The sequence below is a fragment of the Eimeria maxima genome, genomic scaffold (genome assembly GCF_000499605.1).
Source record: "Eimeria maxima Weybridge genomic scaffold, Emw_scaff29, whole genome shotgun sequence".
Taxonomy (NCBI): domain Eukaryota; phylum Apicomplexa; class Conoidasida; order Eucoccidiorida; family Eimeriidae; genus Eimeria; species Eimeria maxima.
The window spans coordinates 10,001-35,168 of record NW_013565747.1 but is presented as its reverse complement, the minus strand read 5'-3'; the positions used below and the strand labels follow the sequence as shown (position 1 = coordinate 35,168).

At 40.6% G+C, this 25,168-nt stretch overlaps 6 protein-coding genes across 6 annotated transcripts in view; 3 read left to right on the top strand and 3 right to left on the bottom strand.

Annotated features, from left to right (window-relative positions):
• Nucleotides 1-1,270: 1,270 nt before the first annotated feature.
• EMWEY_00005240 (replication factor c, putative) lies at nucleotides 1,271-3,046 on the bottom strand (the record flags this gene model as incomplete). The annotated part of the gene is made up of 7 exons (XM_013481189.1): nucleotides 1,271-1,373; nucleotides 1,610-1,751; nucleotides 1,886-1,921; nucleotides 2,109-2,243; nucleotides 2,445-2,520; nucleotides 2,684-2,797; nucleotides 2,966-3,046. 7 exons carry the CDS (start codon nucleotides 3,044-3,046, stop codon nucleotides 1,271-1,273), a joined length of 687 nt encoding a protein of 228 aa, XP_013336643.1.
• A 764-nt stretch (nucleotides 3,047-3,810) lies between these two features.
• Nucleotides 3,811-7,666, top strand: EMWEY_00005230 (WD domain, G-beta repeat domain containing protein, putative; the record flags this gene model as incomplete). Its single annotated transcript, XM_013481188.1, has 14 exons — nucleotides 3,811-4,229; nucleotides 4,440-4,527; nucleotides 4,701-4,761; nucleotides 4,866-4,947; nucleotides 5,089-5,147; nucleotides 5,291-5,366; nucleotides 5,539-5,645; nucleotides 5,830-5,944; nucleotides 6,113-6,152; nucleotides 6,557-6,772; nucleotides 7,006-7,074; nucleotides 7,192-7,239; nucleotides 7,499-7,557; nucleotides 7,615-7,666. 14 exons carry the CDS (start codon nucleotides 3,811-3,813, stop codon nucleotides 7,664-7,666), a joined length of 1,491 nt encoding a protein of 496 aa, XP_013336642.1.
• Nucleotides 7,667-9,788: 2,122 nt separating this feature from the next.
• EMWEY_00005220 (membrane-attack complex / perforin domain-containing protein, putative) lies at nucleotides 9,789-16,161 on the top strand (the record flags this gene model as incomplete). Its single annotated transcript, XM_013481187.1, has 13 exons — nucleotides 9,789-9,807; nucleotides 10,020-10,730; nucleotides 11,219-11,389; nucleotides 11,558-12,161; nucleotides 12,567-12,763; nucleotides 13,197-13,474; nucleotides 13,785-13,937; nucleotides 14,156-14,316; nucleotides 14,527-14,644; nucleotides 14,845-14,956; nucleotides 15,156-15,247; nucleotides 15,512-15,617; nucleotides 15,959-16,161. The coding sequence occupies 13 exons, from the start codon at nucleotides 9,789-9,791 to the stop codon at nucleotides 16,159-16,161; spliced, it is 2,925 nt and encodes a 974-aa protein (XP_013336641.1).
• A 1,326-nt stretch (nucleotides 16,162-17,487) lies between these two features.
• EMWEY_00005210 (hypothetical protein, conserved) lies at nucleotides 17,488-19,216 on the bottom strand (the record flags this gene model as incomplete). Its single annotated transcript, XM_013481186.1, has 5 exons — nucleotides 17,488-17,544; nucleotides 18,062-18,154; nucleotides 18,373-18,438; nucleotides 18,888-18,911; nucleotides 19,163-19,216. The coding sequence occupies 5 exons, from the start codon at nucleotides 19,214-19,216 to the stop codon at nucleotides 17,488-17,490; spliced, it is 294 nt and encodes a 97-aa protein (XP_013336640.1).
• A 2,521-nt stretch (nucleotides 19,217-21,737) lies between these two features.
• On the bottom strand, nucleotides 21,738-23,247 carry EMWEY_00005200 (hypothetical protein, conserved; the record flags this gene model as incomplete). The annotated part of the gene is made up of 6 exons (XM_013481185.1): nucleotides 21,738-21,821; nucleotides 21,999-22,107; nucleotides 22,341-22,515; nucleotides 22,661-22,725; nucleotides 22,923-22,993; nucleotides 23,215-23,247. 6 exons carry the CDS (start codon nucleotides 23,245-23,247, stop codon nucleotides 21,738-21,740), a joined length of 537 nt encoding a protein of 178 aa, XP_013336639.1.
• Nucleotides 23,248-24,312: 1,065 nt separating this feature from the next.
• Nucleotides 24,313-25,168, top strand: part of EMWEY_00005190 (glycine cleavage T-protein domain containing protein, putative) — a gene marked incomplete at both ends in the record, with an annotated part of 3,615 nt that continues 2,759 nt past the window's right edge. The window contains one exon of the mRNA XM_013481184.1: nucleotides 24,313-25,168. This exon is cut by the window's right edge and continues 678 nt beyond it. Coding sequence (XP_013336638.1) covers nucleotides 24,313-25,168 — 856 coding nt within the window.

Genomic DNA, 25,168 nt, shown 5'->3' with positions numbered 1-25,168 from the left:
GCAGCCGCTGCAGGCAGCAGCAGCAGCAGCAGCAGCAGCTTCTGTGGAAGTGTCTAATGCTGCTGCTGCAGATTCAGCGTGCTAAACCCTAAACCCTAATCCCTAGCAAGGGACGGTTTAGGGTTTATGCTTGCTGCTAGCATGTAGCTCCCTGTACATTTCGCGTTGCTGCTGCTGCTGCTGCTGCTGCTGCTGCTGCTGCTGCTGTAATATATGCATAGAAATCATTTTTAAATTAAACATTTTATATTTATAAATAAAATAAATAAAATAAATAAATAAAATAAATAAAATAAATAAATAAAATAAATAAAAAATAAATAAATAAATAATAATTAAATAAAGAAAAACAATAAAAAGAAGTGGATATAATTCGTTTTGGTTGTTTTAGGGTTTAGGGTTTAGGGTTTAGGGTTTGTGCTTCTGCGTAAGCCTTAAATCTCCTCATAGCAGCAGCAGCAAAAGCCTCAAGATGGAAGATTGGTTTGCTGCCTCTTTGCATGCCAGCAGCAGCAGCAGCAGCATCAGCAGCAACCTGCAGCAGCAGCAGCCTTTTGTTGCGCTGCTGTACGTATTTTGCTGCTGCAGCAGCTCTATTACCACTCATCCAGCTCCCGCTGCTCCCGCTACTGCTGCTGCTGCTGCTGCTGCTGCTGCTGCTGCAGCAAAGAGCAGCAGAGGTATCTCTAGGTACCTCCCCTGGCTTCAAGAAGAATAAACTCTTAATTATACGCAGCAGCAGCAAATCAGGAGGAATAAGTGCAGCTAATAAATCATAAAATAAACCTCTTAATTCTTGCAGTGTACGTACACTCGGGTGTCTAGCCATCTTTGCTGCTGCTTCGTCTGCTGCTGCTTCCCAGGCAGCAGGGAATGGGCAATTAGGGTTACCATACTGCAGCAGCTGACGCATTGCTGCTGTTGTTGCTGCTGCTGCTGCTGCTGTGCCTCCTCCTCCTCCTGCTCCTGCTGCTGCAGCAAAATTAGATGTTAATATACACTGCAAGGATAATAAAGAACGACGCATGTTCCTGCTGCTGTATAAACATACTTGCTGCAGCATAGCATCAGGTATCAGTTCCTCCTGCAGCAGCAGCAGCAACAACAACAACAGCAGCAGCAGCAGCAACGGCAGCAGCAGATGAAAGCTATACGTTACTTGGGGTATTTGTTTAAGCATTGCTAGTTCAAATCCGGAGATAGGAAACGAGGGTTTAGGGTTTAGGGTTTAAAAAGTCTATATTAGGGTTTAGGGTTTAGGAATTAGGGTTTAGGGTTTAGGGTTTACAGGTGTTTCTTCTTTTAGTGCAGTCTTTTTAAGGACTTTTATTACTTCACCAGTTGGAGGCAAAGGAACACGAATACCCAAACACCTGCATGCATACATAATACATACACATAAATTTGCTGCTGCTGCTGCTGCTGCTGTTGCTGCTGCTGTTGTTGTTTCTGTTGGTGACGATAGTTCTACATATGGTACTTTTACTGCTGCTCGTGCTGCTGCTGTTCCAATTGCAGCTCCTGCTGCTGCTACTCATGCTGCTGCCCATGCTGCTGCACTTGCTGCTGCTGCTGCTGCTGCTGCTGCTGCTGCTGCAGTTATATATACCTAGATTTAAGTGGTGGTGTAATAGCAGTAGGGTTTGCTGCTAATAATATAAATTGTAAACAACCAACAGAAGACTCCAAAGAACGACGAAGAGAATGTTGGGCACCTTCGCTTAATATATCCGCATCTTGAAGGACTACCACTGTATACATAAACCCTAAACCCTAAACCCTAAACCCTAAACCCTAAACCCTAAACCCTAAACCCTAGAAAAATCATAAATTATAGAACATAATAGCACAGGAGAGGTAATACTAGGAAGAGAGTGTTAAGCACCTTTGCTTAATATATCCGCTTCTAGGACTACTACCACTGCATGCATAAACCCTAAACCCTAAACCCTAAACCCTGGAAAACCCTAAACCCTAGAAAAATCCTAAATTATAGAACATAAAAGTATAGACTAGCATGAGAATGTTGAGCACCTTCGCTTAGTACATACTACCAATGAATACATAAACCCTAAACCCTAAACCCTAAACCCTCGAATATATATTACCTTTATATCTTTTTTGTCTTTTTTTAGTAAAAAAGAAAGAAGAAGCAATTGATGCTTGTGGTGCTGCCTCTACAAGATCTTTTATTACCCCTTGTACTATTGCCTTATCTCGTGTACCGAACTCAGCACACGATACTGCATACAAACCCTAAACCCTAAACCCTAAACCCTAAACCCTAGGGAAGCAGAGAGAGAGGTAGAGGGGAAAACACTCTAAAGAATAACACATAATCCTATGAAATGGGAAATCCTCAGCCAGAATTACAACCCTAAACCCTAAACCCTCCTAAACCCTAAACCCTCCTAAACCCTAAACACTAAACCCTTAAGACTCACTAATAGTGTGGTCATTTGATTGGCATAATGTCGCCTCTGCGTTTGTTTCTTTCTCAACAAAAGTCTCAACACGAACCTGCAAAAATACCCCCAAACCCTAAACCCTAAACCCTAAACCCTAGAATAAGGGTTTGGCACACCGAGGGTGGCGGTCGTGAAACGCTTCATAGATATGAAGGTGCCCACCCCCCCCAAAACCCCCGAAACCTAAACCCTAAACCCTAAACCCTAGGAATTACCTTGTCTATTTCCTCTCCAAATACTTCTCTTAAATACGCTAAAACCCTCGTCTTCTTTCCTGCCCCGCTTGGTCCATACAACAACAAATGGGGGGGATTATCGCTAGCCGCTAGCTGCGGTGTACACACACCCAACAACAAACCCTAAACCCTAAACCCTAAACCCTTGACACTGTCGGAGATGGCTGTGCAAGTAGAAGATGAGGGCTACTATTGAGGGCAAGTATAGGGGGAGGTAGAGAAATCGGGGGTTAAGGGTTTAGGGTTTAGGGTTTGACGGACGCTGCGGAAGAGAGGGGTAAGATGGGGATGACAGTCCAAGTCGTCAAGACGACGAGGAGCGTGTTTATCCACCCACAACATATTGCTGTAAACCCTAAACCCTAAACCCTAAACCCTAGATACGAAACCCTAAACCCTAGGCCGCAAACCCTAGGCCCGTGGGGTGGCAATCCAAGACCGTTGCTGTCTTGGTACCTCCAACAGCCACAATGAAAAGCTATGGAAGTCTTATTGAGCTGCTGCTGCTGCTGCTGCTGCTGCTGCTGTTGCTGCTGCTGCTGCTGCTTCTTCTGGCTACGGCTGCTGCCCGGCAAGTCGAGACCGAAGCCCAGCAGCAGCAGGAAGAGGGAGTTTTGCTGCAGCAGAAGATAACACTAAGGTGTTTTTATTTTGCTGCAATTAACTTAATGTGTTGCTGCTGTTGTTGTTGCTGCTGCTGTTGCTGAAGCAGTTGTTGTTGCTGCTGCTGCGGCTGCATGCAGCACAAAGGTGTTGCGGTTGGTGGGTCTTGGCAAAGCCCGTAACCATAAACAGTAAACCCTAAACCCTAAACCCTTAACCATGTGCAGATAGGTTAAAAACACTCAATCTGCCTTTATAATTAAACTCCACGTATGCAGCAGTAAACCCTAAACCCTAAACCCTCGTCTCTGCCAGGTTTCCCCCAAAGGGGCGTCTTGTCTTCCTCCCGCCTTGACTTTACTGGCGGGCAGCAAAACCCTAAACCCTAAACCCTAAACCATCTTAGGTGTGTATCTGTGGATACAGAGTTGTAACACTCCTGTGCAGAGTGTATTACAGTAAACCCTAAACCCTAAACCCTAAACCCTAATTCCACCAAAGCAATGGAGAGCAAAGTCAAGTTCGCGGAGGACCCCCGGCCTCCTAAGCTGCAACGTACAGAGGATGCAGCAGCAGATGCAGCAACAGCAGCAGCAGCATCAGAAGCTGAACCGCAGGCAGCAGCAGCAGCAACAGCAACAAAGACGGAAGACAGCAGCAGCAGCAATGTAGAGGATAAAGAAGCCTCCTCCTCTCCCACCAACGCCTCTACTCTTTCGCCATCAAGCACCAACAGCAGCAGCAGCAACAGCAACAGCAACAGCAGCAGCAGCAGCAGCAGCAAGAAGGAGCTAGAAGCAGCATGGGAGGAAACAGAGTATAATAATTGGCGAGTTAATTCACAAGTTTTATACGACGTATTATTGAATGTTCCTCTTGATTGGCCTTCTCTTACTGTACAATGGTTACCAGGAATTACACCGTAAACCCTAAACCCTAAACCCTAAACCCTAGACTAAACACTAAATATATGTAAACTCTAGAGTGTAAACCCGTGGGCGTAAACCCTAGAGAGAGAAACGCACGGAAAGTCTACAGACGTCCGCACGAAACCCTAGCAGACAACAGCATGCATGCGACTAGGGTTTAGGGTTTAGGGTTTAGGGTTTAGGGTTTGGGTGGTGACGTGCAGATGCTCCACATCATCAGTTGTAAAACAACGGCTGCTTCTTGGCACACACACCAGCGGCGAGGAGCCTGATGCCTTGATTGTTATGCAAGTAAGCTAGGGTTTAGGGTTTAGGGTTTAGGGTTTGGCGGGTATTAGGCAGGTTAGAGAACAGGTTTAGATATACTAGCCAATGCATATAGTTAATAATCTAGGGTTTAGGTTTTACGGCTTAGGGATTGGGAAATTTAGTGTTTAGGGTTTAGGGTTTAGGGTTTGTGTTAGGTGGAGCTGCCAGTGGGCCCGTTCGATGACCAGCAGACAAACGAATACAAAGAGAGAGGCGGTAAGACTACAAACCCTCAACCTCCGATTAGCAGGGTTTAGGGTTTAGGGTTTAGTGTTTAGGGTTTAGGGTTTAGGGTTTAGGGTTTGGGTGTCGTGGTGCAGACTATGAGGGTTTCCACTATGGGCTCTCTTCTTACAAACTTAAAGTCGTTAAGAGGTTGCCGCATCCGCGGGAGTCTAACTGGTGACTAGCCAAACCCTAAACCCTAAACCCTAAACCCTTAACTGTAGGCAGACTTGTTAAGTGCGCTGGTTCCTGTAGCGTGCCTGCAACCCGTAATATTTAGGGTTTAGGGTTCAGGGTTAAGGGTTTGTGGTTCTGCAGCGCGAGGTATATGCCTCAACGTCCCGCGATAGTTGCCAGTTGTGCGGTCGACGGCAGAGGTCCGTTAAACCCTAAACCCTAATTTATAAACCCTAATTTATAAACCCTAACCCTAATCTCTAAGCTCCATGTTTTGGGTTCTGTACGCACCTGCCAGTATTTAGTGTTTAGGGTTTAGGGTTTAGGGCTTGTGGTTTCGCAGTTCTGCTGTACAATTTGGAGGCTGAGGGGGTTTGCGAGGGTCCCGAGGCTGCGTTGGTTGGAAACAAAGGCGAAGCGTAGGCTGCAGGGTTTAGGGTTTAGGGTTTAGGGTTTGTTGCTGGTGCTTCAGTTGCATGGCTGATTTGAATCCTTAGAACTTTGGGTTTTGGTGAACAACAGACAGCAGTTCGTCTAGGGTTTATTCTCTAGGGTTTAGGGCTTAGGGTTTAGGGTTTAGGGTTTGCTCAGGACCTGCTTGAGCTGGAACCCTAATCGTGAGGGGCAGATCGTCGCCTGCGGGTCTGAGGGTTCGTGGGCGGTTTATGATGCTGCTGCTACTGCGCTGAAGGAAAAATGTAAACCCTAAACCCTCAGAAAACCCTAAACCCTCGTAAACCCCTATAAACCCTCAAAAGGCCGCATAAACCCTCAGACAGAGCTGTAAACCCTCGAATATGTTGCTGGTCTGCTCACTAGAGGCGGATGGCGGGTCTGCGGTCTTATTTCTAGGGTTTAGGGTTTAGGGTTTATGTGCTGCAGCACCAGATGGGACCCCTGGTTCTCGCGTAGGAGAAAGGAGCGCGCGTTTTAATTCTTGCTGCTGGGCAGCAGCAGATGTCTTCTTGATAGCACAAGAAGATAGCATTGTTTCTCTGTAGGCCAAATTAGGGTTTAGGGTTTAGGGTTTAGGGTTTTGGGATTAGGGGCAACTTAGGTTATCTTGGCATCATCACTTTCGCACTTATATGGGGGTTGAAGCGATTCGCTTGTTTAGGGTTTAGGGTTTAGGGTTTAGGGTTTAGGGTTTGAGGTGTATGCACAGATGGGATATTCGTCAGGACACATCTAAGCCATCTGGGGAGGTGAGGCAAGACGGACAAACCCCATAAACCCTAAACCCTTAAAAACCCTAATTCCCTCTGAACCCTTAAAGCTGGAAAACCCTAAACCCTAAACCCTCGCGCTGTTGTGCTTCAGGTGAAGTTCAAGGGTTCCGCCATCAACTGCGTATCCACAACTCCCCTTAAACCGGAAGTATTCATCTGCGGTGGCGATGATGGGGTTCGTCTAGGGTTTAGGGTTTAGGGTTTAGACCTACGTTTTAGGGTTTAGGGTTTAGAACCTACCTTTTAGGGTTTAGTTTTCAGGGCCTAGTTTTTCGGGTTTATTTTTCAGGGTTTATTTTTCAGGTTTTAGGATTTAATTTTTAGGGTTTAGGGTTTAGGGTTTAGGGTTTAGGGTTTAGGGTTTATGTATGTGTATACAGATGTTGAATTTATACGATTGGCGTCGTTTAGATATTCCATTGCATGCAGTGGAGGCATCAACAGATCATGGTGTATCTTTTTCTTCTTTTTCTTCTTTTCTTCCTTCTGTTTGTTTATCTGGAGGAAATAATAAATTTATTTCTTTATGGGACTTTAATCGTGTAGGAGAAGAACAAGATCCAGAGGATGCAGAGGATGGACCACCAGAGCTTCTTGTACGTTGAAAAAAGGGTTTAGGGTTTAGGGTTTAGGGTTTAGGGTTTGGGGAGAGGGTTTCAGGGCTGGAGAGATTGGGTCGAGGGATGAGGGTTTAGGGTTTAGGGTTTGAGGTGGATAATTGACAAGCGCTTGGTTGATCATCTGGGATTTGATGTTAAGGGTTTAGGGTTTACGGTTTGCGGTCTAGGGTTTAGGGTTTAGGGTTTAGGGTTTAGGGTTTTCGCTGCAGTTCACCCATGGCGGGCATCGTGCGGATATTTATGATGCGTCATGGAACTGTGAAGAAAGGTTCCCACAGGTGCTAAACCCTAAACCCTAAACCCTAAACCCTAGGCATCTAGCTTAGTGCAGTCAGGATATAGGGTTTAGGGTTTGGGGTCTAGGGTTTAGGGTTTAGTGTTTGTTGTCTACGCAGATGGTCGCTTCTGTTGCCAACGACAACAGACTACATATTTGGCAACCGGTGAGCTAAACCCTAAACCCTAAACCCTAGCGGATAACCCTAAACCCTAATGCTAAACCCTAACCATGAATTGTAGCGCAGGCCTTTGCACCCTAGTCCATAAGGCTAAACCCTAGACGCTAAACCCTACTTCATTCTTCTAAACCCTTAATTAGGGTTTAGGGTTTAGGAGACTGGAGACAGATAGGGTTTAGGGTTTAGCTGTCTCCTTCAAGCCCCAAAAGGAACTGCTGCTGCTATTTGCATGCGCTGCATGCAGAAATCATCCGTCTTCTTTGAGAGTGACAGCGAGGAGGAAGAGGACGCAGATCAGCTCGAGTGAGGCAATAAGTCTAGGGTTTAGGGTTTAGGGTTTAGGGTTTAGGGTTTGCACAGAGTCCTGTGGATCCTCTACTCCCTTCCCTTCGTCCCCAAATCGCTAATCTAAGCAACCGCTATTACTTTTGTATCTTTTGTATCCAAACCCTAATTAGAATTTTCAGTGTTTAGGGTTTAGGGTTTAGGGTTTATGGCCTAGGGTTTAGGGTTTAGGGACGTTCTATCCAGCAGCAGAATGCAGTGCCTGTCATCGCTCCATACGCGTGCTGAGTATAGAGGGTTTAGAACTTAGGGTTTAGGGTTTAGGGTTTAGGGTTTGCGGCTTTACATGGGGCGATGAAGTTCCTAGCAGCGCCAAATTCCCCTTAGGAGGGTTTAGGTCTAGGGTTTAGGGTTTTTAGCCTATTTCTTTTGTAGTGCATTCTGTGTTTGGGGGGCATGGACACCCGAGGGTTTAGGGTTTAGGATGCTGCGCTGCTGCCTGTACCTCCGCAAGATCAACTATTCTTCCTATTACTGCTTTTCTGTATAACTAGTGCCAAACACTGAGGGTTTAGGGTTTAGGGTTTAGTGTTTAGGGTTTGTGCATCGGGGCTTGTGGGCAATTAACGACTCATCTACCCCGGACATAATAATTATAATATTATTATTATTGACTATAATTGAGTAAATTTAAATAATAAAAAGAAGAAAAGGAAGAAAAAAGAGGAATTATAAACTCCATTTCTTTGTTACTGTGTATCGATGGTCCAATGGTCACCATTCGTGCATCGGGGGGTCTTTCTTTTGCTTTTCTCCATCATTTCAATTGCTTTTAAGTATTTTAATGATTTATAAATAATTATTTAAATGTTTATGCGTCAAAGGAACGCAAAACGAGCCTCTAATAGCACAGAAAGCGACGGGCGATCTTTTTAGGTGTGCATACACCCGAGTATGCGCGATTGCATAGAGCGGCGGTGTACAGACACCCTAAGCATGCAAAGGGAGTATTTAATTGTATAAAATAAATGAAATTAAATAATAATTAATTAATTTAAATAAATAATTAAATTAAAAAGAATATTTCTTCATAAAATATATCCACAACATATGTATAGGAGGGAGGGAGAAGCCCTTATATAATAATATACACTGCAGCAACAAGGGTAGGCGGCGGCTCCTATTCTTATGTATATTTATGGTGTATAAATACCTCATTTCTTCCTTTTTGTTGTTTTTCTTTATTTATTTCTCCCTTAATTTGAATTTACTTCCCTACAGGTCTTTATATTACAATTAAAGATCCCTTTTTTCCCCTCTTTTGCTGCATCCCTTAGCTAGCCGCCATTGTTGTTGTTATCTTTTGTTGCTTCTTTTGTTTATTTCTTGTTTTTCTTCCTTCTTTGCATGCAACTTCTTCTTATTTACTCCAGTTTACCCTATAAGACGGAAAGGGGGCCCTAATGCTCCTTTATGCATAGGGGTTATGCTATTGTATATACCCTATGCATCTGCTGCTGCAGCAATAAATATATACTATTTTAAGCAGCAGCAACAACAGCAGCAAAAGGAGCAGCAGCAACAGCACCAGCAGTGGCAGCAGCAACAGCAGCAGGAGTAGTAGTAGCAAGCAGCAGGATTGTCTATTATCCTTTTCTCTTGCTGCTGCTGCTGCTGCTGCTGCTGCTGCTGCTATTCATTTATTATGCTGCCCCAAGGGGGCCCCCTTATAAAACAATGTCTTTCTTCTCTTCTCTTCTCCATGGCGTGCCCTGGCGCAGCAGCAGCAGCAACAGAAACAGCAACAGCAGCAGCAGCAGCAGCAGCAGCAGGTTGCTTCGTGTGTTTGTGGCTGCGACCATCACGCTGCCTTTCTTAGGCCCACGTGCAGCAACAGCAACAGCAGCAGCAGCAGCAGCAGATCAGCAGCAGCAGCAACAACAACAGCAGGAGAATTCTTTCCCTGCAGCAGCAGCAGCAGCAGCAGCAGCAGATATTCCTGCTGCTGCTTCCTTGAATATTCAGGCAGCAATAAAACCCCACAGACAATTAAAGGAAGACGTAAACCCTAAACACCAAACCCTAGCACAGCCAACAGAGGTATGGATACTCCTGCAGCTAGCTAGCTAGCTAGCTAGCTAGCTAGATACTTATACACTTATCTAGCTTGGCTATGCAGCTAGCTAGTTAGCTATATAACTAGGCAGATACTTATAAGTACAGCTGTATATATACAGCTAGCTGTCTCAATGGATACACAGGTAGTTAGTTAGCTAGCTGTGGCTAGCTGTAGTTAGCTAGCTGTTATGTGGCTAGTGTAGTTGCGGTGTATGTACAGCTGTATGTGTGAATGTGTTGCTGCTATGCTGTGTTGCTGCTGCTGCTGCTGCAGTTATCAGTGATTCAAGAGGAAGCAACTGCTGCTCTTGCTGCTGCTTCTCCTGCTGCTGCTGCTGCTCTTTTTACCGCCTCCTCTGCAGGGGATGATACACCCCAAACCCCACAGGCAAGCAGCAGCAGCAGCGACAGCAACAGCAGCAGCAACAGCAGCAGCAACAGTAGGTTAGCAGCTGTCTATAGCAGCAGCGAAAGGCTGCAGCAGACAGGCATGCTGGAAACAGCAGCAGCAGCAGCAGCAGAAACAGCAGCAGCAGCAGCAGCACCTGTAAGGCGTCAGCCAAGGCAGCCCTCCTCCTCCTCGTCAGACAGCAGCAGCAGCAGCAGCAGCAGCAGCAGCAGCAATTCAGAGGATGATGTCTTTGGTGTAGATTTTCTTAATGATTTGTTTGCTGATCCAAAGAAGTTACAAGAAATAGAAGAGGAAGACAGTGCAGCAGCAGCAGCAGCAGCAGCAGCAGCAGCAGGAAGTCCTGCAGCAGGAGGAGGAGGAGGAGCAGCAGCAGCAGCAGGGGACGATTCAAGGGGAAGAAGAACGAGGAGAGACATTTCTAAGAAGCAGCAGCAGCAGCAGAGGAAGCAGAAACAGAAGCAGCAGCTGCAGCTGCTGCAGGGAGGAGAAGGAGGAGACGATCCCCTAGGAGACGATCCCTTTGGTGGGGATCTATTTGGAGACGATCCCCTGACGGGAGACGATCCCAGAGGAGACGATCCCAGGGGAGACGATCCCAGGGGAGACGATCCCAGGGGAGACGATCCCGATCCCCTGATGGGAGACGACGATCCCTTTAAGGGTACATTTACAATAAAAGGGTTACAACAAGGAAGAAAAAAAAGAGAAAAAAATAATAAATCTTCCTTATTAAGGGAAAAAAGGAGAGAAAAAAATATAAATAATAATAATAAAGATATTGATGATTTATTTCTTGATGATTATTATACACAAGAAGAAGAAGAAGGAGGAAGAGGAGGAGGAAGAGGAGGAGGAAGAGGAAGAGGAGACAATAAAAAAGACAATAAAAGGGAAAAAGCAGACATGAACTTTAGGAGACGTAAAAGGAATGCAGATGATGATCAAGAATCCCTCCCTCTCCCTCAACGTCGTACGAAAACCCTAAACCCTAAACCCTAAACCCTAAACCCTAAACCCTAAACCCTAAAAAAGGATTGGTGAAAGCGTAGACAGCAGAACAAGCGGGAACTATCTGTCTAAATATTCTATACAACTCTTTAGGGTTTAGGGTTTAGGGTCTAGGGTTTAGGGTTTGTGTTATGTACACAGCGGATTGGGCATTAAGACTAAAAGATAAGGACCCTGCTCTTGCTGCACAAGCAGCAAGAGATTTAGCAGCAAGAAGAGAAGAAAGAAGATTAAAAGAATTAGAAGCATCGCAACAAGCAGCAACATTAGAAGGAATATTTGCTAGGGCTAAACCTGTATCACCAGGACTGAGTACGTCTAGGGTTTAGGGTTTAGGGTTTAGGGTTTAGGGTTTATGCAGGTTATGAAAGTGTCTATATAAACAAACAGATTAATCAATTAAATAAGCAAATAAATAACCAATTAATATAAATAAATAAATAAATAAATAAATATATTTATGTATATTAATTTATTCAGGCTTTTTAGGTGTTGGCTATGATGTAGTAAAGGGTAACCCATTAGGTGACCCTGTAGTGATGGGTGACCCTGGGTTACGTTCCCCTATAATACAATTTGATTATAATTTTAATTTTATGAATAAAAATAGTAAAACAGATAGAGAAAAAGATAATAAAAGTAATAAAATAGGTAATAGAAAAGAAGGAGAAGAATTAGGAGAAGAAGATGGCGAAGGAATTAGCGAAAAAGAATTACAAGATAATGCACAAGAAGAGGAAGAAGGAGAAGGAGAAGAAGAAGAAAATAAAGGAGATTTATTAATGAATTTAAGTAGCGATCTAAGAGAATTACAACCTAGAGGAACATATAGTAGACCTTTTGTTGCATGCAAACAATCAGAAAATCTTAGCGAAGTTATTTCCTTAACAGATTATGTTAAGGAATTAGAGGGAGATGCATCCTTAGTAGGAGGAGATACATTTAATTTAAATTCTTTTTCTGCTTCTGCTGCATTCAAGGATATAGCAAAAAAAACTATTAAAAAAAATAGCCGTACTTTTCTTCTTAAGACTTATTGTCTTAGGTATGAGGCAGGACTGGCACAAACTGACAGTTTTGCTTGGTAAGTTTATTCTATTTATTTATTTATTTATTTATTTTATTTATTTATTTATTTATTTATTTTATTTAATTAATTTAATTTAATTTAATTTAATTTATTTTATTTTATTTTGTTTAATTTAATTAATGATATAGGTATGCCCATCATTTTATATTTATTATTTTGTTTAATTTATTTATTTAATTTATTTATTTAATTTATATAATTAATTAATCTAATTAATATTATTTACTTAATTAATTTAATTTAATTTAATCTGTATAATAGAGTATGATGTAAAATATATAATACACATATGAATAAAACGTAATAAATAAAATAAAAAAAAAATAAAATAAATAAATAAATAAATAAATAAATAAATGTATATGTTGTATGTATATGTATATGTATATGTATATACAGGAATTATACATTAGCATTTAAGGATGCAGTAGAAGGATTACCTGATACATTTGATGGTGCAGAAGAAGGAGAAGGATGTTCTCCTTCTGTATGGAGAGAAAATAGCAAAGATAATCTTTGTATAAATACAAATATAAAAAAATGGATAGATTTTATAGATCAATTTGGTACACATTATGTTGTTAAATTATTTGCAGGTATGTATATTTTCTCTATATTTCTATTTATATACATTTATATTTATATTTATATTTATAAATATTTTTATTGTTTTTTTGTGCATTTATATGTATTATTATGTATATAGGGCTGGATTTAGATGTATATTTTATGTATATATACATAGATATCTATATTTTGTGTAGATGTATATAAATATATACATATATGTATAATGTATAAATATACAGTTGTTAAGCTTATGGAGGGTTTATTTGGGGCTTTTTACGTATTGTGCATGCATAAAATAAGAATAAATTTCCTTTTTCTTCTTTTGTTGAATAAGTTAGTAAATCGATGACTGGTCATCATGTCTTGCTTTTTTTTTGTATTTTCTTTAAATTAAATATATTCTTGTTTATTTATATTTATTTAATATAATTATTTTCTTATTTATTTATATTTTAACAGGAGGAAAGCTAACTCATCAAATAACAATGGCTAATGTAGATATAGCTATGATGAATAGTAAAGGAATGAGCGTAAAAAGCGCATTAAAGGCAACATTTGGTGTAGGTAGTGTAGGTGCATCAACAAATGTAGAAAAAGAAGAAAAAGAAAAAAATGAATTAAAACATTTTAATTACCAGATGGAGACTCTTGTTATGGGGGGAAGAGTACCTAGAGATGTAGGTGACCCTGATTCCTTGGGTGAATGGGCGGATTCTGTAGAGGAGCTTCCTATGCCGGTAAGACACAAAAACATGGTAACCTCATTGCTTTTTACGCATTTTTCATGAAATTACTTTTTAATTAAATTTATTATATTATTATTCATCTTTCTATTCAAAAGAAACACGAAAAAACAAGCAAAAATACCCTAGTTTCGTCTGCTTTCCTCCTTCCCCCCCCTAACCATCCATATCGCAGTCAGTCACTCCTATCGATTGTGCAGAAAGAAGAAACTTGAATAAAAATAATTATATGAATAAACATGGATAAAATAAATAAATAAATATAATAATAATAAATAATACATATTGTTGTGTATATATTCAGGTTAAAATAACATTACAACCTTTATCTAATTTATTACCTCAACAACACAAAGAAAACTTTGAGAAAGCAACACGTTTTTATTCAGATGCTGTTGGTATGACGAAGGCAGATTTAACGGCATTAGCAGGAAAACCCCAAAATATTGGAGAAATTGTACGTATAAACCCTAAACCCTAAACCCTAAACCCTAAATATAACAAACCCTAATTGTGGGGATGTACGCACATAGGCAGCAAAACATTCTCCATTAATGGTTGTCTATCTATGATCTCCTTGTACCTAAAAAGACTTCTTTTGTGTCCTGTTTCTGCTGCTGCTGCTGTTGCTGTTGCTGCTGCTGCTGTTTGCTGCTGCTGCTCGTGCTGCTGCAGCTGCGAAATAGTTCGCAAGTAACGTATGCAGGTGACCCTCCAGGGTTTGCTATGTGCGATCCTCACGAAAGAATTCTTTTTGGCTTTGCCTTCCAAGTAAACTTTTTAGATGATGGAGCAATTGCAGAAAGAGCAGAAATTAAATCTTGCCCAGCTGGAAGGTACGATCAGGGTTTAGGGTTTAGGGTTTAGGGTTTAGGGTTTAGGGTTTAGAGTTCATCATTGTAATCATTATCAAGGGTCTTTGCCGGTTTACAAGATTTTTCATCCTTGGCGTAGGAAATGTGTTGCAATATGCCTTGAGAGATATTTAGGGTCTAGGGTTTAGGGTTTAGGGTTTAGGGTTTGTTGTTCTTTCTTTTTGTGTATAGAGATAAATGTGATGGATTAGAGAGGCCAGCAAAAGAAGGAGATGATGCGCGAATATTCGCCCTCTGTGGCGCAGAGACCATCACGGGTCTAGAGCAAGTTGTCGTACAGAGCCCTCTCGTAAACCCTAAACCCTAAACCCTAAACCCTAAACCCCTAAACCCTAGGGAGCTGAGACTGCAATAGGACAAACCCTAAACCCTCAGTTCTAAAGGAATAACATCATCCCTTCCTCAGCATCAGCAACAGCACCAACAGCAACAACAGGAGCAGCAGCAGCAGCAGGAATATATATATTGTGTGTGTTATTATGCATGCAGAAAGCAGTAGCTGTATGCCCTCAAGGGTCATTAATATTAACAGGGTTTTCTTTATCATTAACAGGAGGAAGAGAAGGACCATTAAGGACAGGATTCTTTCCTTGTCGTGCAGGTAACCTATTTATTTATTTATTTATTTAATTTATTAGTATATTTATTTAATTAGTTGTTACTCATTATTATATTTATTTAATCTATTCCTTTTAATTGTGTATTAATAGAGTGTACAGTATTTACATGATTTCTTTAATTTAAGGGTTTAGGGTTTAGGGTTTAGGGTTTAGGGTTTAGGGTTTATGATTAATGTTTAGGTCTTCCAACATGTACAGCTCTAGGAGTTAGAGGTACACAACAAAATATGGTTTGGGTCGCCTGTGTAGAAGATACAACCCCAGGCCTTCAGGTAACTCATCGAGGGTTTAGGGTTTAGGGTTTAGGGTTAAGGGTTTAGGGTTTGTTGTGACGGTTTATAAAACAAGGGTTTACCACATAGAGAGCGGGGATTTGTTTCTTCGGGTGCCTGAGAGGGTTTAGCATGTTATTAGGGTTTACAATAATTAGGGTTTATGATTATTAGGTTTTGACGATAGAGAGCGTTTCTCCCGCAGGGTTTAGGGTTTAGGGTTTGGGGGCTTTTTTTTCTTTTTTCTTTTTTTTTTGTGCATAGAGGTTAACAAATGTTGGAGCTGCTGTAGTTGGTGTTGCAACAAAACGTTCTTATTCTGATGGTTTAGTTCGAGCAGAATGTCCTCCTAATCTTGGCGCTTCTTTTGGTAAGTAGGACGATGGTTTAGGGTTTAGGGTTTAGGGTTTAGGGTTTAGGGTTTAGGGTTTAGGGTATAGGGTATATTATTTTCCCGGATTTTTTTGGATTACTATATTATTTTTATTAAATTATAATTAAATAATTAATAATTAATTAATTATAATAATTAATAATAAATAAATAAACAAATAAATAAATATCCCTATCTGTATCCAAAAAATTCATATTTTTGTGATTTCTGTGTGTGTTTGTCTCATTTTTTCTGCATTTCTTCCCCCGTTTTTCGTCCTTCCTCCTCTCCTCCTCCTCTTCCTCCTCTTCGTCCTTCTTGTTCTTTTATTTCTGCAGGATTTACATTAGAATTACATACAAGAATGTCCCGTGTCCGTGAGAGTTTCGATGTTTGCGTAGATTCAGCAAAAAATTGCGAATTAAAGGGCAAAGGAATAACAGAGAATATTTTCTTTAGGAAAAAAGATACGCATGCATTAATTGCATTTATAACTTGTTCTGATTTACCTAGTAATAATACACTTATGCATAATGAATAATTTATTATTATTATTATTTACTGCTGCTACTGCAACTGCAGCAGCAGCAGCAACAAATACCGCTCTTATAGCCCATCTACATCTTTTTTTCTTAAGAAATTAAGATATGCATGCATCTATTTATAATACTCTTTATGTATTATAAATCAACTGCAGCAGCAGCAGCAGCAGCAGCAGCAAGAGCTGCTGCTGCTGCTGCTGCTGATTATGCTGATGGTGGTGGTGTGCTGCTAATGCATGCGTATGTTTTTTTCTATAAAGAAAAAAGATATGCATGCATGCAGGTATTTCTTGTGTTTATTTACCTACTAATATATTAATAATACTCTTATATATCCATCATTAATAAATAACCTGCTGCTGCTGCTGCAGCAGCAGCAGCAGATGCAGATGCAGCAGCAGCTGCTGCTGATTGTGGTGGTTATTGTGGTGTTATTATATATGGTGGTGTTGTTTCTGTTGCTGCTGCTGCTGATGATGTTGTAGCAGCAGCAGCAGCAGCAGGTATTGCTGCTGCTGCTGCTGCTGTCATTGTAACAGCAGCAGCAGCAGATGCTGCTGTTGTTATTGCTGCTTTTGTTGTTTTTGTTGTTGTTGTTGTTGCTGCTCCTGCTAGTTACATATTATCTGCAGCACACTAGCAGCAAGACAGCTGCTTGCTGCAGCAGATGCTGCTGCTGCTGCAGCTGCAGCAGATGCTGCTGCAGCTGCAGCTGTTAATACACTATATATGCAGCAAGAATATGAATAACTGCAGCAGGCGCAGCAGCAACTTTTAGTACATATACAACAACAACAACAACAGCAGCAGCAACAGCAGCAGCAACAGCAGCAGCAGCAGCAATTTGCTGCTCTGTTGCTGCGTCCGTAAGGACAGACAATGCTGCAGCAGACTTATTTTATTCTATTTGTCTGCTTATTAAGTTATTTATTTATTTATTTATTTATTTATTTATTTATTTTATTAATTAATATTATTAATTAATTAGTTTATTAATTAATATTTATTAATTAAATAATTATTAATTAAATATTATTCTTGTATATTAAATACTTGAATATAAATATAAATAAATATAAATAAATATAAATAAATATATATAAATAAATAAATATAAATAAATAAATATAAATAAATAAATAAATAAAATAAATAAATAAATAAATAAATAAATAAATGTTAATAATTAAAAAAACGAATTGCAAACAAAGAGGCAGCATTGCCTCTACAAGTTACTAAAACCCTAAACCCTAAACCCTAAACCCTAGAGGTATCTGTATAGATACCTCTCTAGGGTTTAGGGTTTAGGGTTTAGATTACCTCCCTCAGTGTATATTATTAAGATATAATGCATAATTAAGATATTCGTGGCGGTCTAAACCCTAAACCCTAAACCCTAAACCCTAAACCCTAAACACTTTTAAACAAGTTTAAACTCTAAAAAACCCTAAACCCTAAACCCTCGAGGATAATTAGGGTTTAGAGAATAAGTGAGCTGCTTTGTCTCCGTTTAAATAAACACCAAAGCAGGATTTAGGGTTTAGGGTTTGGCGGCTGAGGGGTTTAATACTATCTAGGGTTTAGGGTTTAGGGTTTAGGGTTTAGGGTTTGAGCCACCAGCAGCAGAAGATACTCTACGAGACATCTCCTCTAGTTGAGCAGCAGCCTCCTTTGCCCCAAATGCCTAAGCAGCAGCAGCAGCAGCAGCAGCAGCAGCAACAGCAGCAGCAGCAGCAGCAGCAGCAGCAGCAGCAAATAAGTTGTATTTAAATACGTATTGACGTATAAGGATATTAAATAAAGTATATATAAATAACCAATAAGAAATAAATAAATAAATAAATATAAATAAATAAATAAATAAAATAAATAAATAAATAAATAAATAAAATAAATTACCTTTAATAAGGAAGAAGAATCAGCAAGAAAAGAAGAAATGTGTTGACCATCAAATCGCGATAAATCTTGAGATGCCCAACATATTACTGTCGTCTATACACAAACCCTAAACCCTAAACCCTAAACCCTAAACCCTAAACCCTAAACCCTAAACCCTTGGAAATGTAGAGAGGAAAGAGGTATATATATGGGAAGGAGGGAAGGAGGGAGAAAGAGATGCACACGGATATAAACCCTAAACCCTAATATGAAGAGGAGAAGGAGAAAACGAACAAACCCTAAACCCTAAACCCTAAACCCTAAACCCTTACCTGTAAACGTTGCAACAATTGGGGGTCTTGGACAATCGGTTCGAAGACTTCATTCCAGTATGCCGTCTGTAGACAAACCCTAAACCCTAAACCCTAATAAACCCTAATAAACCCTAATAAACCCTAATAAACGCATATAAACCCTAATACACGCAAATGACCCCTAATAAACCCTAATAAACGCAAATAAACCCTAATAAACCCTCGTAAACCCTAAACCGTAAACCCTCGATGCTTACAAGAAGATGTAATAGTCCTTCAAGATCAATTTGTGTTTTTTCTTCATCTATTCTCCCTCTTGGCCATATATGAGAAGAAGGAAGCTTACTATTTAGTAACCAAGAACGACCAAGAAAAGAATGCATGCATTGATCAATTTTTTTTTGTAGGGAAAAAGCAAAAACCCTAGACCCTTTTATAAACACTTCTTTTATATCCTTATAATCTAATACTCCTGTAAACCCTAAACCCTCAGATAATAAACCCTCAGATAATAATAAACCCTCATCACCTACATCACCTGATAAACGTGCTGTTGCCTAAAAAAAAAAAAAAAAACAAAAACCCTAAACCCTAAACCCTAAACCCTAAACCCTAAAACCAGTATTGCAGAGTTCTTGGCATGCCCGTTTCATTAGGGTTTAGGGTTTAGGGTTTACGATTTTTATACTGCCTCCCTGTATTTACGTACCGTTTTTGTCATATGGTGTCCTAGGATTTAGGGTTTTCTAGGGTTTATGAGGGTTTAGGGTTTGTAAGGGTTTATGAGGGTTTAGGGTTTAGGGTTTACTTGTAATTCTGGTGGTACTCTTCTAAGATTAATAACTTTTGCCTTCATGAGCATTTCTGTGATTTCTTTATTATTATAATAATTACAATTATTATTATAATTATTATTATTTCCTCCTCCTCCTCCTCCTTGCTGCACTAAACCCCCAGGAAAATAACTACTTAGCTCTATCTTCTCATCAGGAGAATAAATCTTATAAAATTGTTCGCATGCAATTCGCCAAGAAAGAAGAAGAAAAGAATTCGGAGAACAAACACTACGATAAGCTTTTAAGCTCTGTAAACTGCCTACAAAAAAAAAAAAATTTCGTAAACCCTAAACCCTAAACCCTAAACCCTAAACCCTAAACCCTAAACCCTAATTCTTATATATAGAATCGAATAAACCCTTATTAACCCTTAGAAACCCTAAACCCTAGTTTTTGTATCTGTGTTTGTCTGGGTTGTAGAAGATTGAGGGGAGGTGGAGGAATTTGGGAATTGTGCTAAACCCTAAACCCTAAACCCTAAACCCTTATAAACCCTAAACCCTAGGACGGACAGAAGAAGGCACGAGGAGAAGTTAATTGTATTTGTTTTCTTCTATAAGGCCTTAAGTTATCTCGTTGTTCTTGTCCTTGATTGCTGCCTGTTGTATTTGCTGCAGTTGCTGCTGCTGCTGCTGTTGCTGCATTAGATGGTGTATTTGCTGCATTTGTTGCTGTAGATTGTACAGCAGCAGAAGTACCTGGTATTGCTGCTGCTGCTGTTGCTGCAGTTGCTGCTGTTGTTGCTGCTGCAGATAATTTATGTATAGTACTACTACGTCTTAATGAGGGTTTAGGGTTTATTGTATTTTGTGTCTCTCTCTGATTTAAATATATTAATAAGGGAGATAATACATCTACCCCTAATAAGGATATTTCTTTTGCTTCTCCTGCTGTTAGACTACGACCTTGAGGTAGCTGCCTAGACACCGCAAATGCATGCACATGTGATGGTGATACAGCATACGCCTCCTCTAACTGTATACACACAAAAAAAACACACACACATAGACATACCACAAACCCTAAACCCTAAACCCTAAACCCTAAACCCTAAACCCTAAACCCTAAAAACCAAAAACCCTAAAAATGAAACCCTATAAACCCTGTAAAAAACCGTATATAAACCCTCTAAACCCTCTAAAAACCCTCTAAACCCTCTAGACAATCTTATAAACCCTAAACCCTAATAATTATATACCTGAATAAGAGGAGGATGTTGAGGATCTAATACATGAAATATAAGAGTTCCTTCATTAAGATTTTCTGCAGATCTACAAACTTTTAGGGTTTTTGCTGAATGTACACCTAAACTTCTACAACCCCCCATCCCTGGTTGATCCCATACAAATAATAAATGACTGCAAATATACAACAAAGAAAAATATAAAAAAAATAATTAGGGTTTAGGGTTTAGGGTTTAGGGTTTTGAGGTCTTTATACTGTTATTAGACATATTAATCGCAAATTAACGCTAAAAGAAAAGAAATAACAGGACACTATACTTAATGTTTTAATGTTTTAGGGTTTAGGGTTTAGGGTTTAGGGTTTACCCTTGTTGGGGTTGGACAAGATAAGTACAACATCCTCCTGTGCCAAGAAGAAAACCATCAGATTGGCAACCGAACTCCGAGCAACAAAGAGGAGGAATTTCTTCACTAGGGAACTGAATATATATACATAATAAATAAATAAATATATATATATATATATATATTTATTTATTTTATTTATTTTTATCTATTTAGTGGTTATTCTTGTGCGTATTTTGGTGGGTATACACTCCGAGCAACAAAGAGGAGGAATTTCTTCACTAGGGAACTGAATATATATACATAATTAATATATTAATTAATTAATTTATTTTATTTATTTATTTATTTTATTTATTTATATATTTATTGAGGTGTATAGGGAGATTTAGATATATTATTTATAAGGATGAATGAATGAGGGTTTCTAGGGTTTACGATATCTTTATTTTTTAGGGTTTAGGGTTTAAGATTTTTAGGGTTTGGTATTTTTAGGGTTTAGGGTTTAGGGTTTAGGGGTTAATTCATACCTCTACCCATAAACCCTCCTCTAATGGTAAGGAAGGAGCACCTTTATTATCAAGAATAAAAAAGAAAGGAGTTAAATTAATTATTCGTATAAATAAGGAACGATGTGCTTTTCTTAGTCTTTTTATCCATTCAATATTACATACATTATATATAAAATTATTAGGGTATAAATTAGGGTTTATATTATTATATATATTATTAGGGTTTACGGTGTATACGCTACTTTTCTCTAATACACCATCAGATCTATTACGTAAACCCTTTATATATGACGCTAATTCATCACGACACTCTGTAAGAAAAAAAACAAATAAATAAATAAATAAATAAATAAATAAATAAATTATATTAATTAATTAATTAATTATATTAATTAATTAATTAAACTAATTAAGGAATATGTGCATATAAATATACACATACAAATAAAAATAGATAGATAAAAGGATACAAATAAAGGGGCATATAAAGAAATAAACCCTAAACCCTAAACCCTAAACCCTAGAGGGACAAAAGGGTTACTTTGTAGATATGCTTCTCCCTCTGGTGTTTCTCTGACGGTGACGATAAACTGCACATAAAAAAAAAAACCTAAACCCTAAACCCTAAACCCTAATTGGTATATAATAGTATAACGTGTAGATATTGCAGCAGCAGCAGCAGCGACACAAACACCACCAACAACAGCAGCATCAACAGCAGCAGCACCAGCAGCAGCAACAGCAGCAGCAGCAGCAGGGAGACGTACGCTGCTGAATGGTGAGGAACCAGAAGAGAAGGATAAATCAAATAAAGTCTTTGCCTCTGGTAAACCCTGCAACCGCGAATCTACATTACACCCCATTGCGCTTACATGCCTGCAAGAAAAAAAAAACCCTAAACCCTAATAAACCCTAATAAACCCTAATAAACCCTAATAAACCCTAATAAACCCTAATAAACAATTAAGAATAGAGAATATAAACCCTAAACCCTAATTACTAACGATGAATATAATCTATGATTAAAGAAACAAAAAAAAAATTTCAAGTTCCACCCTTAACCCTAAACCCTAAACCCTAAACCCTAAACCCTAAACCCTAAACCCTACTTGCTATCTCCCAAGACGGGAATTTCGAACTCTGAGCAAATTATGTATTCAATACCCGCCAAGACCATCGCATATTGAATCTGTACACATAACAACATAACCTCCTCCTGCTGCTGCTGCTGCTGCTGCTGCTGCTGCTGCTGTTGCTGCTGTTGCTGCTGCTGTCGTTGCGCAGCTGCTTTTGATTGTGCAGTAACAGCAGCAACAAAGAAAGAAACAGCAGCAAACTACTTCCCTCAGCAGCAGCAGCAGCAACAGAAGCAGCAGCAGCAACTGCAGCAGCAGCAGCAGCAGCAACAGCAGCAAGCTGTTTTGCTTACCTTGCCGCTGAAGTTGCCTAGAGATCTGGTGGCCTCCGCCAAGCAGACCATCTCCTGCCGGGAGTCTGAAACGCAAACCCTAAACCCTAAACCCTAAACCCTAAACCCTAAATCATAAACCCAGAGAGGGGCTAAACCCTTCGCAGAAAAAAAAGAGAAGGAGAAGCAATGAGAGAATCAGCAAAACGCAACAAGATACACACGAAGAATCATAAACCCTAAACCCTAAACCCTAAACCCTAAACCCTCGAGGGTTACTCACGAATTGCTTCGATAGGCTGACGTTGCCATGTCCCATGATGCAGCATGTGTAGATGCCGATAAAATGTCGCACTGAACAGCAAACCCTAAACCCTAAACCCTAAACCCTAAGGTGTCTTTGGTGGCCTCATGGGCTTAACTCGATACCTTAAACCCTAGACCCTAAGCCCTTGTTGCTAAACCCTAAACCCTCTACAGTAAACCCTAACTAAGACGCATGCAGAGGGTTTCTTGCTCTGTACACCTGTACATCAGCATTTTGACCCTAAACCCTAAACCCTAAACCCTCTTACCTCGTGAGGTTCACGAAGTGGAACTCGCAGCATCTTGACGCCGTCGCCATTTTGGGGTTTATTTGAGGGTTTGGGGTGAGAGAGAGCGAAGGGTAAAGGGCCTTTGAAACCCTAAACCCTAAACCCTAAACCCTAAACCCTAGACCTTTGGTCGCTGACGCTGCATTGGCGGAGATGGGAATCTGTGCAGATTGTCTGTTAGCTTTGAAGAGCGCTTTGAGTCCAAGGATAGCTATAATTGAGGGTTTACGGTTTAGGGTTTAGGGTTTGGAGGATCTGGTCTAGGGTTTAGGGTTTAGAGGTTGCTGCGGTGTCTCACAGCCGCAGCAACCGGCGGCAACAGCGAGGCTACAAGAGAGCAGAGAAAGAACAAAAGTAAATTGAAAACAAACAAAATAAACAAATAAATAAACTTCAATTTAATTAAACCCTAAACCCTAAACCCTAATCCTCTATATCTCCAACGAGCCGGGGCCCGCTCCGTTGCAGCGCTCCAGGGTTTGGGGGCCCCCCAAGAGAGTGGTTAACAGTGAAGCCGCGAGGGTTTAGGGTTTAGGGATTATCTTTTAGGGTTTAGGGTTTATGGCATACTATTCGGCGTTATGGATTTGGTTTAAGGTCTCGAGTTTACGGTGTAGGGTTTATTATTTAGGGTTTACTAGGGTTTAGGGTTTACTAGGGTTTAGGGTTTGGAGTGTCTTCCACCGTGCGAAATCGAGGATTCGGGCCTTCGAGGGTTTAGGGTTTAGGGTTTGAGGTTTGGCGTATTTTCTTCTTAAGATATGGTGGATTAGAAGCCATTCTTTGATCTGCGGTGTGTATGGTTTAGGGCTTAGGGTTTGGGGTTTAGGGTTTAGGGTTTAGGGTTTATACCCTTCTCCCCTCCGAAGTTGCACAAATGTGACAGTACTTCCCTTAGGGTACCCCAGCTTACTGCAGCGGTTTTAGCTCCTTGTCGATGGCCCCTAAACCCTAAACCCTAAACCCTAAACAACCCTAATCCATAAACCCTAGACCCTATTCTACTGGTGCGACGGGTTGCTAAGGTTCCTAGTATATAGGGTTTAGGGTTTAGGGTTTAGGGTTTAGGGTTTGAAGATGGTGGTTTGTTGTTTATGTCGTAATGCCCTCTTCCTCTCTCCTCTGCGGCTGAGGGGCCCTGCAACACGACGACTGCAGCAGAAGCGGCAGCAGCTGCTGCAGCAGCAAGCAGAGCAGCAAACCCCTTATCCTAAGCCAGGAGCAGCAGCAGCAGCAGCAGCAGCAGCAGCAGCAGAGGAAGACAGCATCAATCCTTCTTTCTTTGATGATTCTGATGATCTGTATCCTTCGCAGCAGCAGCACAAGCAGCATCAGCAGCATCAGTATGACAAGCAGCAGCTGCTGCAGCAGCAGTTGCTGCTGCTGCAGCAAAGGGGGCCCCCCAAGCGAGTGGGTACTGGCAGCTACTTAGACCCCATGAGGGCCCCCCAGGCAGTTGAGGGATTTAATTCTGCCTATAAAGAATTCATAAATACTCATCAGCAGCAAACTAGGCAGCAAATTGTTAATAGACTTATTCAACATAGAAGACAGCAGCAGCAGCAGCAGCAGAAACAGCAGCAGCAGCAGCAGCAGCAGCAGCAGCGGCAGCGGGGGTCTGCATCCAATGGTATTTGTCCTGAGAGTGCCGCAGACGCATCGCCTCCGAATAGAACAGCAGCAGCAGCAGCAGCAGCAGCAGCAGCAGGCACTGCAGCAGCAGCAGGAGGAGGAACTGCACCAGCAGCAGCAGCAGCAGGAACTGCAGCAGCAGGAGGAGGAACAGCAGCAGCAGGAGGAGGATCTAGTTTGCCTTTTGCCTTAGCTGAGGTGTACGTACACCACGAGCAGCAGCTAAGAAGTGTCGCCCCTCGTCCGCATGCATTTCGTGAGGCTTGTGTGCAGGAGTTTGCTGCTGCTGCTGCTGCTGCTG